This window comes from Eschrichtius robustus, chromosome 21, assembly GCF_028021215.1.
Source record: "Eschrichtius robustus isolate mEscRob2 chromosome 21, mEscRob2.pri, whole genome shotgun sequence".
Classification (NCBI taxonomy): domain Eukaryota; kingdom Metazoa; phylum Chordata; class Mammalia; order Artiodactyla; family Eschrichtiidae; genus Eschrichtius; species Eschrichtius robustus.
In genome coordinates this window covers 30,674,167-30,694,157 of record NC_090844.1, presented here as the reverse complement: position 1 = coordinate 30,694,157, position 19,991 = coordinate 30,674,167, and the positions used below count along the sequence as shown (strand labels likewise).

The 19,991-nt window shown below is 43.5% G+C and overlaps 1 protein-coding gene across 1 annotated transcript in view; it reads right to left on the bottom strand.

Annotated features, from left to right (window-relative positions):
- Positions 1 to 1,239: 1,239 nt before the first annotated feature.
- ZMAT4 (zinc finger matrin-type 4) overlaps positions 1,240 to 19,991 on the bottom strand; it is a 262,765-nt gene continuing 244,013 nt past the window's right edge. Inside the window, exon 6 of the mRNA XM_068532192.1 lies at positions 1,240 to 1,274. Within this exon, the coding sequence (XP_068388293.1) occupies positions 1,259 to 1,274 (16 nt within the window). The 3' untranslated portion in view covers positions 1,240 to 1,258. The remainder of the gene's footprint in view (positions 1,275 to 19,991) is intronic.

The following is a 19,991-nucleotide window of genomic DNA, read 5'->3' as shown; positions in this document are numbered from 1 at the left end:
TTTAACGACCTCAGCTCTCTGTGGAAAAATCACAGACATACAGAAAATCCTGACACCAAGAGATCAATCGGCTGGAGTCACAATGTACAAAGGGCAACCCCAGCCAGGCCCTAAGAAGCATCCAGAATAGAAGCATTTAAATGCCCAGCTTTGCAGCCAGCCTGTAGGACTCCAAATCCACTCGCCATGGAGAAGATTTCAACCTAGAAATTTAACCCTCCGAGATAGTCCCCATCAGAGAGTAATGGTTTTCCAGTCTGCCATATTGGCCAGTGGCGTTCTCTCTAAAGAAGTAGTTGAATCTCAGTTCAGCAAAAGGACTTCAGTGAGAAACAGAGGAACAGGTGACCTCAGTACCCAAGGCAGTCATTTGTTCAGAATTCACTCACTTTTTTCCAAATCATCAGTGCCCTACACTAAAGCCCACAATTCAGGCCAACTTCATAAAAAGCCTTCATTTATTTCCCTCTCATATGGGGTTGATCATTCTTCTTTTGAATGCCTTTGGGAAAACATTTCATCAAGGTCAACTGCTATTAAGACATTTTTGCCTAAGAGGATCGTCATGCAGGCAAACTAGATCTTTTCCTAAGCTATTATTTTGGCAGCTTGCAAAAGAGGACTTGGCTTAACCTTGAGAAACTGTTGTTTGAATGATCAGAAAAAAAAAGATGAGGATTCCTCCTTGATTCCCCTCTTCATTCTTGTTCAGATGGCAAAGATGGCTCACATTTTTGACGGTGAAATGAGAGTTTGTGTCCATTATATATTTTCTACTAATAGTGATTTGTCTGGTTCTGTGCACATTGCCACCAATCATGTCAACAAGATGAAAAAATAAAGTTTATTTCATGACTGAAGTGGTTTACATCTCAAGCTGCAAGGATTTAACAGAATAATTATACGTTGAAGAAATCTGAGAATAAATTGGAAATTGAGATTTTCCACTGTCTTTAAGTTTGAATGACGCTCCCGCTGTTTGCTATAGGATTATAATTGAGAACATGTGCTAAATATATTATCAGGAAAGAAATTTAAAAAACCATCCAAATATCATAACTTACCACAAAATTAGAAAAAAGAAAGAAAGCAAGCTCATTCACTCTCCAAAACTTAAATTAGTCATATGTTAATCTGTGAATCCTCATAAGAAATGTTCATTGTTCAAGAAAGAATCTTCTTCTTGTGGCTGGTAAGCGATTCTCCACGGCACAGAAATCCTGACTTATTTTTCCTTATCTCTCAATTGATGTTTTCACTACTTATTCTTCAGGCTATAAAACAGAAGGAAATACAGTCTTACCTTCTTTCATAATTACATATTACCATCTATCCCCCCACCCCCCTTTCCCTCTCTTTCTCTTAAGCTCTTCCCATCCCCCATACCACTTTAGCCATCAAATTAAAATAAAGCTGAATTGATAACGATGAATCTTTTAAGTTCTAAATAACATGCATATATAATAATTCAATTACCAATGTCACTTCAGTGTATGTAGAAGAAAACAGATATCTCTATACTGGCAATCCAGACACTAAATTCATTCTGAAAGTTCTTTAAAATTAAAATAATAAATTGAATTTTATATATGGCATATTGCAAACACCCATCTTTAAGTTTCAGGTATCACTCTTTGCCAAACCCTCTTTTGGGGAGGGAAGAACAACATTATAGCATTTAGATTTCAAAGAAGTATAAGCCCCCTTCAATTCATTCAAATTTTCAGTTGGATAAATAGGAAGAAATTGTTTCTGGTTTTACTCTCAAAAGTATAGATTTAAATCAAACAGATAACTAATTTTTAATGGGTTTTTAGTTGTGTTTTCCTTTATGGTAAGAAGATACCTCCATGTATTACATGCCGACCATGTGTCAAAACTTTCACATTTATTTTACATGATAATTGAATCCCCTCATCCACCTTTAATGTCATTTCTCCCCATTTTAAAGGTGAGAGCACTGAGGCCAAAATTGGCTAAGCTAATGGCCCAAGGTCATCAGCTGTCAAGCGTGGGAGTTGAACTCTAGGAAAGATCAGAATCAAAGGCAAAAGAGCTTGTTGACATGATGTGAAGGGCATTTTTCTCACAGTATTGAACGTCACAGCCTGCAACGAGGCTGCCAAAAGAGTATCTTCTAACAATTGCCATTGACCCTAAAGCTATATTTTAGTGGGGAGGGCGGCAAAGTGCTGGAGCATGTCAAAATCCTTGCATAGATTTTCCTATCCCTCAACACTAAGATCTAAATATCTTAGTGGAAATCTGGTAAATGAAAAGTCACATGCCACAAAGTAATAATCTTATCACTCACCTAGAACCACACAGCATATCTTGACATTTTATTTTCCAAAAAACAGTGCTGTCATAAAATATTCTTAGGACCTGAGTAAGAACTGAATGCTGTTGGGATAATGCAGACCAAAAGAAAATGGAGACTACCTGCATTTTTTGGGTAAAAATAGCTTTGAAATTTTGCCTTGGAATGACCCTGGTAAACACTGATGCTTTTTAATAGTTGTCATAAAAAGAAAAATCCTGTTTTAGAATCTCATATTCAGTTTCTGCTACCATCCGGTCATGACCTAAGGAAATTCTATAGTCCTTGTCATCTTCATGAATTAATGTGACATAAAGGTTGGAAGTTCTCACTAAGCAAACAAGCATAATCTCATTTTTAAAATCTGCAAAGATGAACACTTTTCAAATGAAAATGAGTTTGAAGTGCAGTATCTCTACAGAATAGTAAGAAAACCAAATATATTCCCAGCTGAGCAGACTTCAATCATGATTACATTGTTAGAAGAAACCACAAGAGAGGTTTTTTTTTTGCTTTTTTTTTTTTTAACTTATAGTAAAAGTGGTACATTAAGAACATAATCCTATAATGAGGAAAAATAGTACACTCTTCTTTTTTATGGTCAGAATAATTATTCAGATCCTTCCTAAACACATAGAAGTAATGACAAATTAAAATGCCTTTCAAGTCCATACAGCTTTTATAATTATCCAGCCGTTACTGGTTACTGTTATTATTGCTGGAAAGGCTCTTTCATATTTTAGTCAGCATCCCATTTGATACAAAAGAACATGGAAATTTTTACTGCTATTAATAAATATGCAGTCATCCAATCCAAGGAGAAAATTCTTTTCCATCCGAGAGATAAGCTGCATAATTCATGTATTTTCAGAAATTTCTTTAAATAGAAAATTGAAGAAAGGCATAGGGAAAAAAAGAATTCATTACATAGCTTCCATTTGTTGGGAGGGACAGTCTTTGTTTTCTGAGTCTTCAGTGTGATTCGATTTGAAGAGACAATTTCCATTGCATGGTATTCATACCAATCATACTCACAGAGCTCACTTTATTTTCGACTTATATCATGGTACAAATGATGACAATGTGGGCTTTGTGTCATTGTCTAAAAAAAACCCCCAAAACCCTGTAACTAAAGATTACTGGGACTTTCCTCAGGGTCTTAGAATGCAGTGAGAAAAGCTTAGAACAATGCGGGATGGATATCTCTGATCTTCAAGAAGAGAAGGTTCCACGTCAGGGGGTTTGGGGTCCCATCTGCCTTCTTCCCTGTCGGAGTTCCTGCCTTAGGAGGGGTGTGATGAGCTTGCAGGCAGGTCTTGGATTCCAGGGTCCCAACCAGATGAAAATCACATGTGCAGGACCAGTTAGTGAAAAAAGCTTTTCTTTCCACTAATCACGCCTTTCACAGATCTGACCAGGAAGGTCCAGAGAGCAAGGATGTTGGAACGGGCTGCGAGATAGAAGTCTTGTGTCATCTGATAAGGACTTAATACCTGAAAAGGAGTCTTAAATACTGAAATTAAACTGTTCTCACCATTGAAAATGACCAGAAATGTACACAGTCTTCTTAGATACTATCAAGGAGAGAGACAGGAGGAAAGAAAGTGCTCAGACCAAGTGTGTTTAAAGTGGTGACTAGAGAAAAATGTAACGAATCATTAATCCCAGGCTGAATTTAGGCTGTTTGATAAACCGATTAAAAAGCAGAGTGAATATCCTCAGCCCTGATCAAGCCCAGTTTCTGACAGCCAGGCAGCAAGTTTACAGTGACATGAACCACGAAGTCGTGAGCCGTGGCTTATATGAAATGATATGGCCAGGATTCATCAGGTGAGGAGTTATGTTCCAGAGTCTTCCACAAACATGTTGCTGGACAGTTGTGACTTTGAACTTTTTCAGCCTGCTGTCTGTGTCTTGAAGGACGTCCAAGGGCTTGTCATCTTTGCCCAATTTATTAAGATAGTTACAATGTTATTAAAATTATGTTTCCAGATTAAATTATGTTTCTATAACTGAACATCTCCCAATCTCTATTCTTTCTTTTCCTGCATTCCCTAACTTGGCAAATAAGAATCAAGGGCAGAAATTCGGGGCTTTCCCTGACTTGTTTCTTTCTCTCCCTCACCCCATAACCAATCAACCACAAATCTCATTGGCTTCCTGATTCGCTCATCAACATGTATTTCCTCGGCATCCCCTACCCACCCATGCCCTATTCCAGGACTTTGACATTGCACGGTCTTCCAATCTGGCAGCTTTGCAACCAGCTCTGCTGCTTCCTCGCACTGGGGTACTGACTCACTAAGTTCCCATCACCCACTGGAGAAAAATATAATCACAAGGCTCCTCTGCGATGTGACTGCTGCCCGCTTCTCCAGCTCTATCTTTTTGTCGGTCACCTTCATAATCACCCTGAACTCTGATCACAGAGAACTACCTGAGGTTTCTGAACCGGCCAGACTCCCACGTGCTTCTACAGTCTGCACAGCCTCTTCTTCTTGCCCGGGAACTCATCCCCGGCAGCTGCTCTCATCCCACTTAATGGAAGCATATTTCCTTAAGATACCCTTTCACGAAATAACCCTGGCAAGATGTAACACAATAAGAAATGTATCTGGCATCTTTTGAGCAACCACTTAGGAGTAGAGAACAAAACCCCAAGAAAATGCCCAAGCGACAGGAAGTGACTGGTAAACTGCTACGCTTAAGACAAGGGGTGCAGTGTGTTTTGCTTCTGAGAGGGGTGAATGGCAGGGAATGAGTGGGGTGGAGAAAAAAGGGGAGAAGAGAAAGAGAATGAGGGGGAAGGGGGAAGGGGATGAAGCACGGAGAGAGTAGAACCAAGAAGACAGCTTTGTTCTGTGCACGGCACTAACTCCACGATGACCAAATCTTCAAGAGTTGTCTAAACAAATAAAATACTTGCAAAGTGTTAATTATTAGTGGAAGTCTATGTAGTCTGATTGATGTGGGGGGCACTCCATAGTTATAGGGGGAGAAAGATGCAGAAAGACCACAAGACATTGGAAGTTAAAAGTACAGATAGGGCTTTGCATCCTAACAGATTGTATGAACTTTGTTGGGTGGTCCTGAGCCAACCCCAGATAACTAAAAGTGGATGGGGTTCAGCTGGGCTACACAAGATGGACTTCTCCAAACCTTCTTGGAAATGCAAATCCAATATATGTATAATCCATTACATACAGAAATAATTTAAGAAAATTCAGGCTAGATCAGAGAAAACTCAAATATTCTGAACATTCAAGGAATTGCAAATATTCAGAAGTACACAATATTTAAAATGAATGCAGCTCTAACCACTGCCTAATATACCCAGTGCAGCACAATTGACAAGAACAATCTGTAATTAACTTACCAAAACACCTAAGAAAACAAGGCTCCTCCGCTCATATAGAATTTGCATTGTTTATATGCAAATGAATGCTCCTGATGTGTTTGAGAACAATTTATTCCCTTAAGAAGGCAAATATTCTCTTTATAATCCTGTTTACTCTATTCCTTTGCTTTGCAAAACATTTTTCATAAAATCACAAAATGATGAAATGTTAGAGGCATCTAACATTTCTCAGGGAACATGTTGGGAAGTCCAAAGTCCTCGTTGTACAGAAGAGAAATCCCGTGGAGCCCCGGGGCACACCGATATACCCTCAGCATTCCCGAGGTCTGCACCCTGCACCCCGAGCCCCCATTCCCCCAATGCTGGGGTTCTAGCCACAGCTGAAGCAGATGCAAACAGAGCAAGAAACCTTCAAAGCACTAGATATGGGGGCATCACCAGGACCCATCAGCCTCCTAGACTGAGGCAAGAGATTCCAGTACCATCTCCTTATAGAACTCTAGGCCTTGTTAATCCCTGTTTGTTTCTAAGCCCCAGCTCCTACTTTATCTCCTGCAGGAAATCTTTCCTGACTCTCTCTTCCCCCTACCCCATCCTGATTAGGTGCCCACCCTAAGTGCTTTCCTCTATTGTTTTTCTAACCACATCCTATGGCCATCTCACATTTACTTTCTGACCCCCTGCAAAGAAGCCTGGGACTCTGTCCATTTCTGTATTTTCAATGCTTGGGATAAGGCCTGACACAGGACTTATTGATGCATGAGCTTCTCCAAATAAACCCATGAAGAAAAACCAGAGAGGAAATCATCGTCTCCTTGGGAAGGAACCTAACTCAGATTCACACAGTCCTCATTTCCTGTCCTATCCTGGCCAAGTCCACTTCCATCCTGCATTTTCAGACAAGAAACACAATTAAGAATTCAAAGCATCTCTATCTCTATTCTTATCTTCTTCTACCCCTCTTCTTATAGCTTCAAGGGACTTCTGATCTAAAGTTAGGAAACTTGGTTTTAAATTCCAACACCAATTGCTACTACCCGAATATTCGTGTACCGCGTTTTCAACTTTATTTAGTCTCAGTTTATCCATCTGTAATACAAAGACACCAAGAATATCTTCCACATGGGGGTTTCAGGAGGATTAAACGAGATAACATGTATGAATATGTCTAGTAACCACTAAAATTTAGAAATTCGAAGGTCCTTATCCTTGATCTTAGCCACTTGAAAGAAACATTTCTGATGCAGGTGCTATATAATAAGGAATTTAGCTGGGTCTTGTCCCAGGTTTTGGGTGGAGGTCCTAAGCCCTTAGAATTCCCTAAGTGATAGGAGGGTCTTTGGTATTCATGGTGGGCCCTGATAGTTTATCCTAATAAGGTGACTCATGGTGAGTCCCAGGATAATTTCAGGATGGGTGCTGGCCATGACAGAAAGACCAGCCATGTGATTAGAGGGTTGAGGCTCTTAGCCAAATGGTGCTACACCGACCGCAGGGGAGGGGAGGGAGGCTGGAGACAAAGGTCAGTCATGTGGCCAATGATTCAATCCATCATACTGAAAAAAACAAAACCCCAATAACAACTCTGGACACTGAAGCTCAGTTAAGCTTCCTTGTTGGTGACCACATCAATGTGCTCGGAGGGTGGGTGGTACCCCCAATTCCACAAGGAGAGGGCATAGGAGCTCTGCATTTGGGACCCTCCCAGAACTCACCCTGTGCATCTTGTCTGCTCCTGATTTCTATCCTTTATAATAAAACTGTAATCATAAGTCTAGTGCTGTCCTGAGTTCTGCAGTTCCTTCTAGTGAACTGTCGAAACTGAGGGCGGGGGAGGGACCCTGGAATTTGTAAGCCCTTGGCCAGAAGCACAGATAGTCTGGGGACCCCCCGCACTTGCAGCTGGTGTCGGAAGTGAAGGTGGCCTGATAGAGGATTATGCCCTCGTCTCGTGAAGGCTTTGCTGACCCCAGGTAACTAGTGCCACAACTGCACTGCAGTACCGCAGTAGCAAACCTCTCTGCCTCTGCTTCTGGTTTAGCGGACAGCACCCAACCCCACCTCCGTGTGGGACAGGCACCGAACAGGTGCAGGGGGCAGGCCGGAAGCTTCTCTGCAGTGCGAATAAGGCAGAGGCAGCTCTGTAGTTGTCAGAGAGTGAGCTCCACCATCGAATGCTGGACTTCAAATCCCAGAGCCGGCACTCATGGGCTCTGTGGCCTTTACCTCTGTTTCCTGATCCATAAGATGGGGATGATATAATAATAGCATAACAGCTCACAGGGCTGTTTCCAGATTAAATGAGTTGGGCTTCCCTGGTGGTGCAGTGGTTAAGACTCTGCCTGCCAATGCAGGGGACACGGTTCGAGCCCTGGTCCAGAAAGATCCCACATGCCGCAGAGCAACTAAGCCCGTGCGACACAACTACTGAGCCTGAGCTCTAGAACCCACGAGCCACAACTACTGAGCCCACGAGCCACAACTACTGAAGCCTGCATGCCTAGAGCCCGTGCTCCGCAACAAGGGAAGCCACCGCAATGAGAAGCCCGCACACTGCGATGAAGAGTAGCCCTCGCTCGCCGCAACTAGAGGAAGCCCGTGCACAGTAACGAAGACCCAACACAGCCAAAAATAAATACATAAATTAAAAAAAAAAAGATTAAATGAGTTAACACCTGTAAGTATTATGTATCTCGTGCACATGGAACAAGGAATACATGTGGTCTCTCATTATCATTATTAGTACTGGTATTATTTACTCTGCTGCACGGGCCCTTGCTTTAGGTGAAGTCGATTACTGTGGCTGACGTAACTGGCGGGAACAGAGGCAGGGTGTGGAAGGGAGACATGCCTTCTAGAACCCAAGGGCATCTCTGCTTCTATGTGTTTCCAGAGTCGTGAAAGGTCATGGGAAACCACAGAGTATAACATAAAGATACTGGGGGTAGGAGGAATGCTAATATTTGATGGGTTTACAATGTCCCCTTCGGCAGAAAAAGAAAAAAAAAAGGTCTAAAGTGGTCAAGACTACACTGTGGTACCCAGTATCTCTGTGTGGTATTTAAATGTAAAATAATTAAAATTAAATAAAATTTAACATTTATTTCCTCAGTCACACGGGCCACATTTCAAGCTCTCCGAAGCCACTGTACCTGGTGGCTACTGCATTGTATAGAGTAGATACAGAACATTTCTATCACCACAGGATCTTCTATTGGACAGTGATGGTCCAGAACCATCAAGGTGTCTGCAATCAGAGATGTTTTGAAACATAAATCAGAGTTCTTTTTTAAAAAGTTCTGTAACCATTTAAAATCCATCAATTTCCCCTCAAATGTAAAATAAAATGAAGAAAAACAATGGGTGCATTTCACGGACAGACTGACCATCACTATGTTCAAATAATCTGTACTCTTCTCTCAAACACTTCAGTGGCTCTAAGTTTGGGATCAGGAAAGGGGAAATGTCCAAACTCCTGATATACTGTCTTCCTCTCCTTCAGCTCTCATGCAAACATCCTGGGGCACCTGTCTTTTGACAACCTGGAGGCTAGCAATTCCCGCTAATTCCTGGTATGCTCAGGTCAGCAATTTTAGAAGGGGAAAACCACTCCCCAAAGCTGGCCCTTGGGCAGAGATGGGTCGAAGGCCGATGAAATGGAGTAATGGAAGCAAAGGAACACATTGGCAGAAGCATGTGTTGATGGGGTTTGTGGTGAGGTCAGAGGGAAGGGAAGGACGGGGCACAGAAGTGATAAAAGCTGAAAAGCAACACTGATTGCTAAGATGGTAACTGGGAAATCTGGTGGGATGGGATACAGCCAGCTTGCAAGGGGGAAGATGCCAAGATAGAGAGTAAGAGGGCAGGAAGCTGCTGGAGGCAACAAGGGGGTCTGTACCAACACATGGGCCACGGAGGGGTCACGGAGGACCCTGGTACCCTGAGCCAGCCTGCTGGACGAACATAACAATGCAAATTTTATAACAAGTTATTTGACAATTCTTACATTCTTATCAAAACACCAAAACATTGTGTGATGGAACAAGTGACCTCAGAAAGAGCATTAAATTAAGATCTAGGCCTGGATTTACCACTTAATGGCTACACTGCAAGTATAGCTTCATCTCCCCAAGCCTCAGTTTTCTCAACTATTCAATCAAGAGATGGACAGGTATATTCTCTAGGCGCTTTAACCTCCATCATGCTGGAATCCTGTGGCCCGGCCAAGGTCACTGTAGTGCAGACAGACTCAACCCTTTAGGTCATCCAGCTCCAAGTTCAGCCCCATCTAAATGATCACAAACTCCAAAATGACAAATCCACAGATAGAGAAGATTCTATACCAACTTTTTCCTTTCCTTTTTAATTTATTTTCCCTTCAGACTCAGTTTATTTGCTAATCAGCACCAGCTATAAACACAGCCAAACCTTTCAGCAGATGTCCAAATTCACTACGGAAAGCTGTCAGGACATTTTGCCAATAGAGCCAAACTCTATCTTATAAATGTGCCAAAAGGCCGAGGAAGAGGACCAAGAAAGCCAGCATGTGCTCACAGAGAGCCTCTGGAGGACCGTGGTCTGGTACAGCATCCTCCAGGGCACCCAGGTCTGGACCAAAACAAAAAAACAAAACACACACTACAAAGAGAGGGCAGTGGTGTCTGCAGTGTCTGTGGTAGGGAAACTCAAAGATGCGGAGACGATTCAGCCACATCTAGAAATCATCCTAATAAAAATATCCACCTTGATCCCCGACTCCAAACGACTCTGCCCTCCATACTGTCCCCGGAGGACATCTACGATGCAGAGTGGCGCACGCAGGTGTGGAGTCTGAAATTCCAATGTCACGTGACATCCTCTAAATCATGTAACTGATAGAAAATGACTTGACATCTCTGAGCCCCAGTTCCCAAAGCTCGAAACTGGGGAAAAGATATCTTCTGCAAAGGATGTTTGTGAGGAATAAGCAGGTTAATGAAAACCCTTTGTAAACGGTAAAATGGGTGGGAAAAGCTATTCAAATGTAAATCATTAGAATTATAGCTTTGTGCAATCATGTGTCGTTACTGCTCCTTAAAGGCTATTTTATACATTTTAATTGAGATAGTGTTGTGGGAATAACATATTAGCCAACTACAGCATCATCCGTGTTTTGCTTATATGATGAATCTCTATCACTTTGGACTTCCGGGTGTCCAAGGACTTGAATCTAACGGACTTGAGCTATTGGAAACAAGATGTTCGTCAGCCTGGGGATGCTGAAAACCTTGGCCTAAGTAGTCAGGGGCTGCAAAGGGCAATGAAGCCAATGGTGGAGCAAGAATGGAAGAGCAGGGAGATGGCATGGGGGTGGGTTGCAATTATGCACGGGAGGGGCTGTTAAAATATAGTTTCCCCCTCACAAAATGGTCTTGACCAGCACTAATGAACTTGGTGATCCAGCAGAGGAGATTTTTAAGCTGGGTTGAAGGTGCCATCTGGCCTCATCTTGCTGCTTATAGTAAACTGCAAGAGTAAGAAACTGAAGGAAGAACTGTTAAAAGAAAAGGAAGCAAGACTTGATGATTTTGAAAATTCTCAGCCTCTCCGGACAGAAAAAGATGCTAAAATTAAGAAATGGCTTCCAAGCACTGTCAGAAAAATGTGGTCTAGAGACAGAGCTGAATGAGACTGCAGAACCCTGGGTTAAGACTCCAAAAAGATCAAAGCATGGGCTGTTACTGGGTCCTGCACAGCAGCCTGTAAAGAGACTGAAGGTGTGCCTTCCGGGTTGTGTCAATGGGACAATTGGGCATTGACTCTTGGTCTTCTCAACAGGACCCAAAGCTAGAGGAAGGCTCTTCTCAAAGAGATTTGTGGATGTGACCTTGTTCTAGTACAGTGAACCCCGACTGGATTCACAGAAATCCCACAGAGTTTTTGAGAAAATGGTATCAGCAGAAACACTGTCATTTTGGACTAAAAGGAGTGACACAGTACAAAATGAAAAGAGGCCAGTAGACCCCAGACTTCCTACTGGCAAGAAGCAGGTCAAGCAAACTACTTGGGAGCAAGCATGTATTAGCTTTCATGAAAAAGGACGATGACTCAGAGGACAGACCGTGGTAAGTGGCTTCTAATAGAGCTTCCAACGGTCCCTGGATTCTGGTACCAATGTCCTGGTGTGATGCCCTCGCCTTGAGTGTGGGCTGGATCTCACGACTTGTTTCTAGCAGATAGGATATGGACAGTATTATTGCAAGATGAGGTTATAAACGACTGTGATTTCCATCTCATCTCACACTCTCTCTTGCCCTCCTGCTTTCTTGTTCAGATGGTTGTGAGCTGCCCATGCCCAGAAATGCCTCTGGTCAGTATTTAGAGAGGAATAGAGACCCTCATCTCAATAATTCACAAGCTATTAGATCCTGCCCACGACCACTTGAGGGAGATTGGAAGTAGATGCACCCCTAGTGCAGCCTTGATGGAAGCCTTAGGAGAAACCCAGAGCCAGAGAACCCAGGTAAGCCATGCCTGGATTCTTATAAGGCACCAAGTTTAGGGGTAATTCGTTAGGCAACAACAGATAACTAATGACCAGTGTTATGAACTGAATTCTGTCCCCCACCCTCTCCCCTCACAATTCATATGCTGAGGTTCTAACCTCCAAAACCTCAGGATGTGACCTTATTTGGAAATAGTCACTGCAGATGTAATTAGTTAAGACGAGGTAATCCTGCAGTAGGATAGGCCTCAATTCCAATATGACCAGCATCTTTAGATGCTGGGAAAGGAGAAATTTGGACACAGATATAGGGAGAATGCCATGTGGAAATTGGAATTATGCTGCCATAAGCCAAGGAACTACCAGGGCCTAGGAGAGAGGTTTGGAACAGATTCTCCCCTAGAACCTTCAGAGGGTCCTGCCAACACCTTGACCTCAGACTTCTGGCCTCCAGAACTTGGAGACAATCAACTTCTGTCATCGAACCACTCAGTTTGTGGTACTTTGTTACAGCAGCCCTAGGAAACTAATACAGTCAGTAAGTAGAAGAAAAACGTTATAGAATATCAAGTGGGAAAAGCACAACCAAGGCATGATTTGCTCTGGTTCCAGTAATCCTCTGAAACACTGATACCCCTTCACTAAATCTTGGCCAAAAAACAAAAAAAGATCTATGTGTCCCTGTTCAAATGCCATCACTCCAGGGTCCTTCTGATCACAGGAGAAGTTACAGGACCAAGGCAGAATGGTCCTGCCTCGGACCATTCTGAGGCAGGTGGGCATGGTCCTTGCATCATGACAGTCACACACCTGGAAAAGGTAAGCAGGGTAGAGTAGCTGGAAGCAAACAAAGCAGAGCAAAAGCCCAGATACAGTAAAAAAGAAGATCTGGGTAAGGAGACCCCCCCCCCTTACCCAGGGCGTGCATCTCACCCCCTCTACAGATTCATTACTAAAAGAATAAAAACAAATAAAGAGAAAATGTGATTCCCTTTTGTGTAAGTTAATTTACAGCACTGGCTGACCCACTTAAAGAACCACAGGGTGAATCACTTTAACAAGAAAGACATCATCTTCTAAAGGACCCCTTACATAAGCCTGGGCTCTGCCGACAGGCGCACGCCGGCGCAGCTCTGCATGTAAGCCACTGGGTTCCCAGGCGTCCAAATCCATCAGTTCTCAAACTCTACGCATATTCGCTTTCAATTAATAGACAAAAAAAGAAAAAAAAATGGATTATGGAAAATTCAGGGCTGAAAAACAGACTCTCTGATTAAAATTCATGCTGACTGCTCTCATCCAGGGCTGGCAAGTCCTGGTGGAGAAGAAAAGCTTTTTTTGTTGACTTTGTTAATACTTGAGAGGAAAGAGTGAAGAAATGAATTACATTCCAGTGGTCCTCAGGGGGGAGCACCGGTTCCTGAGGCAACATAATTATCCCTTCCAGCCCATGACCTTTACTCCTTGACGACTGGCAGGTAGGGAAGGGGGCGGGGAGCCCGGCTCTCCGAGGCTCCCTGTGAGCTGCCAGGGTCAGGAAGCACTCTGCTCTAACCGATTGCTACAGAAATGTAGGTTATGTGCAGCTCCTCAAGCTGCACCAAAATATGGCTCAACGATGCTTCTTCCAGATCCTCTGAACAGACTCCGACACATCCTGCTACCAGGGGTGGGTCTGAGTAGAGCGTAATTTTTTTTTAAAGCATTTCACACACACACACACACACACACACACACACATTCACACACCAAACTAACAAGAAACAAATATGGAAATGCAAACATGACCAGGGGTGACATTTCTCAAGGTGCAGCATTTGCAATATTTTGATTAACTCCCATTTCCGAATGGCAAAGCAACTTGTGTTAATAAACAGCAAGCTCCAGTTAGACATCTGTGCCTGCAGTCAAAGTGGAACCTTTGGCTGGCTCGCGTGTGACACTGGTTTTCCCAGAGTCTGTGTGCAGGCCATCCAGCCTGGGCTTCAGGAAGAAGATTTCCAGTGATCTCCCCAGGCACCTGCATTGAACTCCTGTAAGCAGAAAAACCCCCCCGCAGGCTCGTGACCGATCACCTTTCTCTCCTTTCTCTTCTTTCCTGCCTTCGCACAATCGGATCCCTGACCACAATTCAGTCTGGAAAGCAGGAACCCCTGTGCAGAAGCCACCCCCTGAATATAGGAAGGTATTTAGCTGGCTATTCGGAGAGGAAGGAAACCATTGTGTAGTGAATAGGACATGGATGATGGGCCAGACACAGATCTGGATGTGAATTAAAGCCTTGCCATTTACTAAATAAGCGACTTGGGGAAACCATTCCAGCTTTTCAGCCCAGTCCTATTAATATCCATTAATTACTATTAATTATTAATATTTAGTAATTAATGAAAATGAATGGGAATTTTTATAGTTGCCCTTTTAGAGCCAGGCACTGTTGTAATGTGCTTGAGGACACAGCAGGAAATCAAAGTGGCAAAAATCCATGCCTTATATTTTGGTAGGGAGAGGCTGGTGTTGGATGAGAATAAGTTAATTATACAGTATAATGGAAGGCAATAGGGAATATGAAGAGAAATTAAGCAAGGCAGGAATTAGAGTTGTAATTTTTAAGAGCAGTCAGGAGACTTGCCACTTGCGTGTGCTGGGAAATTGCCAGTGGTTGTCAGGAAGAGCAGGCAGGGGATCAGCAAGGGCAAAAGCTCTGAGACAGAGCTCTCTTGAGGTGTCCAAGGAGTAACAAAGCGGGGCGTGTGTCTGGAGGAGGACAAGAAAGCTGTAGGCACGACGGTGAGGTGAGTGCAGCCCTTGTAGGCTGGTACGGGCCGAGGCTTTTATGCTGAGCAAGATGGAAAACCATCAGTGTGTTCTGGACCTAGGAGTGCCCTCATCCTTTAGGATTTAGTGAATTAAAAGAAGATAAAGACAAAGACAAGAGGAGAGGGAGGAGGAGGAGGACAGGGAAGGTGAAGGAAAAATGATACAAAGTGCAATTAAGGAAGAACAAATCTGACTCCATATTGGATCTGTTTATTTCACTTTAACCTTGTGTTCTATTGCTTTTGCTACAAGTTAACCACTAAAGGGATGTTGCCTAGAGCTTCAAGTGTACATAATGGTCCATCTCTGGGGACCCTGCTTCCCGTCCCAAGCCTTAAGCTAAAATACCTTTGTTTAGCTCACAAGAAACATTCGGACCAGGTCCACCTGTGAATGGCTGCAGGAAAGAAGAAATTAACACACACCCTCCCAGAGTCTGGCCGAAACCAGGAGATTCTGCAACAACTTTTGGCCTTTTTACTTAACCTCCTCACCTCCCCCGTTCTTTGCTCCATAAAAGGAACTAGCAACCAGAGCCCAGCAAGAAGGTTCTCTAGGACAGCAGTCCGTCATCTTCTTGGTCTGCTGACTTTCCAAATAAAGTCTTTATTCCTTGTCCCTACACCTTGTGTCCTGATTTATTGGCCCACCCTGCGGTAGCAGGAGGTTGCACCCCGTAACAAAAGTACTTAGATACCTCCTGGGGCTGGTAAGTGCTTTAAAAATGCTGTTTCGGAACCCTCTTCACATTCCCCAGAGAATCACAGCAATCTTTCTTTCTTTTCTCCTTTGCCCCAAGATGGTGTGATTTATGCATACAATTTTGCTTGGAAATTTTTATGTTGTCTGAATGAATGTCATGAAACTTAAAAGAATGGAAATGAAGTTTGGAACCAAAGCACATTGTTTTTTACTAGAGATTCTGGTGATTTCTGCCTTGCTGGCTCAAGGAAGCCAGGTAATGTTTTCCCCTCCATCCATCCATCATCAGCTCTCAGAGATGAGGGTGTGACCAGTGTCTGCAGGTTCACCCCACACACCTGTCTGGAGAAAGCAAAGACGCATCCTCCCAAAGGGACAGAGAAAGACAGAGACAGGGACGGGCTGGTAAGAGTACCTTGTCCATGTGATGAGAAATTCATGGCTGTTGTTCTCTTTACTGACTTCTGCTAAGTAGACAAAGGTCAAAATCGATACCCAGATGCAAGGGAAGCACGCTCACTAAACCCCTCACTTTACACGATTCAAGGCGGCCGCTGACCATGCCGGGGTTGTTAAAATGCCTCCCAGGAAAGAAAGGTTCACAACTCCCAGTCTGCACCTGAAGCCTTGAGTCATCATTTGAGCTCTGGGTAAATCAGTGCTGAGGGATCTAAAATGCCACACTGTCCAAAAAACATTCTTTTTTTTCCCCAAACCAGTGTCTCTACATGCAGTCCCTCTCTAGCTGAGGAAATGACCCCACTGTCTAGTGCCCGAGCCAGAAACCTGGAAATCAAAGACGCTTCACACACAAAACTGGTGACCAAGTGTTGCTAATTCTAGTTTCCAAACACCTTTCCAAGCTTCTGCATTTCCAGTATTACTGCGATAGTCAGAACATAACCTGTTTTACCTGCTCTCCCTGTTTCTTATCACATCTTCTAATCCATCCACTGATTTATTTGGAGAAAAAAAAAAAAAAAAACCTTATTAGGTCCTTTCCCTACTTAAAACTCTCCAATGTCTCCTCACTGCCTAAACCCCTTAGATGTACATATCAGACTCTGTGATTTAGCTACGGAACATCTCTGCTTATTATTTCTCAATACCTGCCCTCATCCATCCTCATTTCCACCAAAATGCAACTTAGCCAGATTGAGGTTGGAGTTCTCCTAAAATTTACCAAAACACTTTATAAGCAAATGCTTTGCTTAATCCGCCCTCTCAGCCTGGAGAGCTGGCCTCACAGCCACTGTGGGTCCCCAAGAACATGCCTCAGGGACCTGCTTCCACAGGGAGGGTGGCTTCAGACCAAGGGACCCAAGTGCAGAGTCTTCTGACTGCTTCTACCAGAGCAAGACAGAGGGCAGCCGAGAGGTCAAGGCGGATCCTTCCCCTGAAGGCAGGAGGTCCTCTGAGACAGCTTTCCTCTCTGTCTTCCAATGGCCCTGATTTCCTTGGACGACAGGAATCTGGGACACTTCCACCCATCTTTCCTCCTTCTCTCCTTCACCCCGGGTCAGCCGTGTGGTCTGACAGCTTTCTCAGTTTCTCCTGGATCACCCCGCATTTTCTCTCACCGTTGTTCCCCCAATAATATTCTTGCACATTTAATCCTCTTAGCATCTGCTTCCCAGAGGAGCTGGTCCCAGACTAACACGATGGCCATGTCGGGAAAGCCTGCTTTTTATCCGACACGTCCTCTCCAAGGTGTCTTATGACCCCGGGTAAAACAATGCATCATATATAATAACAGCATACTATATATTATAACTAATCATAGCACTGCTCATATTAGAGAAGTAAATATTCACACGTCTCCATGGTATCCCCGCTGAAATGCCATCATGCCTCTATACTATACTACAGGGCCTCATCACAGTCGTGGCGTCTTACACAACATCTCTGTGTCCAGAGAGCTAAGCACAGGGATTGGCCCACAACCAGAAATGGTTCATCACTGACTAGAAAAGTGCTCAGCACAGAGTAGATGCTCAATAAATACATGGTGAAGGAGTGAACGAGTGATGCTTACTGCCTACATGAACGAACCTATGAATGGATGGCACACAAGCCCGGAGGGCAGGGGTGGAAACCAGAGAGCCTAGAGAAACTCAAGGGAGAGAGAGAAAATGTTTTGCTTCCTTGAAGGAATAATGGAGGATGAGCAAATTCTAACAGGTAAGGACAGTAAGAAAGATATCGAATTGTCCTAAGGACCTTGCAATTTAAAGTATAACTGAAAGTCAAGTGTTTGACATTTTGTAATTTTGTTTTGTTGGACTATTTTGGTAGTTAGGCTGTTATTAGTTGTTATGTAGTAGAGGCTAGATTAGGTATAGCCTGTATGTTTGCGAAAGATGGGCAATTTGTTGTGGGGAAAGGCATGGATTTGCAGAAGAGATCCCAAAAGAAAATCATCACCCCCATTTTACACGTCACTGCAGGGAAACCATGTCATCAAGAGCAAGGTACCTTTCATGGAATGAGATAAGCCTAGAGCTTACCCTACACCCATCTTTTATTTAGGGAGAGATGCTATGTTTTAAGAAATGTTCGTAAATCCAGGATGTATCTGCATTTGCAATTTCTCATTTTAAGAGAGGAAGGTTGTGATATAATCAAATGTAAAAACTTGGATTCAAAGCCCCGTTTTTGCCCCTTGCTAACTTGGTGACTTTGAACAAAGCACATAACCTCTCTGAGCACTAATGTCCTATAAAAGGAGAATAATAATAAAACTTCCCATACAGTGTTTGCGAGGATCGAATGAGATAATAAATGGGAACGCCAAAGGAACAGCGCTTGACGCACAACTGCGGCTCAATAAACACTGGCTGGGTCGACAGCCAGGGCTGTCGTGGCACCGAATGCATTTGCAAATGTCTGAGATGAATTTACAGCTTGGTGTTTCTCCAAAATTCAAATCTACTTGGAAAGGTTTCACATAATAACCCTCTCTGAACCTCGCCGGACTCACTCATTCCTTCGGGCTCTCCAGTTCTGAAGAGACCTCTTCTTTTGCTGCATCTGGGAGATTTCCCCAGGGTGGTTCCCACTCTCAAGGTCATCTTCCCACCCATCAAGCTGCTGCTGCTGCTGCCATTGCCAGAGACTGCAGGCCACCTCCGGACCTCCCAGCTTTCCGTACACACGTGCAGTTGTAAAGCTGGGATCTGAGTGCCTGATTCTCTTCCTTTTCCCACTGGACCCCTTTCCCCGATCCCTGTCCTACTCTCCAAATCCTCAGGTCCACTTACTAAAACTTGTGTCCTGGAAAGGATCAGATAAACTACTTCCATTAGGGATCTTTCAATACATTGAACTAATGTTCATTGAACTCTTTTCTGTGCCAGGCACTATGTTCCATCTTTCCAGAGATGTTCAGTTTTAAAGGAGATAGTGTATTAGCACATATGGATAAACACAAATCAAACTCTACTGGGAGAACTTGAGCAAGCAGGTGAAGTTGACTGAGAAGTGAGAAGGGAGATGAGGTCCCCACGCTAAGTGGATCACCATCGGTGGCAGGTGATGTCCAAAGGGATTGCGAATTGACTTTGACTCTAGGGAATTGTGGTGGCTTTAAAATATGCCCCCAGATTCGTTCACACACCTCCCTTCAAGAGGAGGAGCCTGGTCTCCATCCCAACTCCCCTTCAGTGGGGCCAGACTCATTTCTAACAAATAGAAAAAAGAGTAGAATAAATGGTGTGTGACCTTAGAGGCTTGGTTACGCAAGGCACTGTATCTTCCTCCTTGCTCTTCCTCCTGGATTTCTCACTCTGGAAGAACTTAGCTGCCATCTCATGGAGAGAGAGCCGTGTGGTGAGGACAGAAGCCTCCTGCCAATAGCCAGGCCCATGCGCCATCTTGAAAGCACATCCCTCAGTCCCAGTCAAGCCTTCAGATGCCTCTGTCAGGCATCATTCCTGGTTCCCAGAAACTGTGAGATAGCAAATATGTGTTGTTTGAAGCTACTTAGTTTGGGGATACTTTGTTACACAGCAATAGAGAGTTAATACAGAGGAAACTTAGACATTCTAATGTTTTAGAGTTAGTTAGAAGTAACAGGTGGTATATTGTGTTTCAAGGTGGCAGCTGGGTTTCTTGTGCCAACACAAGAACATGAGGCCTAAAAACGCTAAAAAAATTCCAAAGGCATGGTTGACTCTCATCCCAAGATAGAAATGTCTGTCTGGGTCACAGGTGGCATTGAGGACCAAAATAATGGCACCTTACATTCACATAGCATTTCATGCCTGATGTCATTTGATCCTCACAATAATCCCATTGGGAATGTAGGAAAA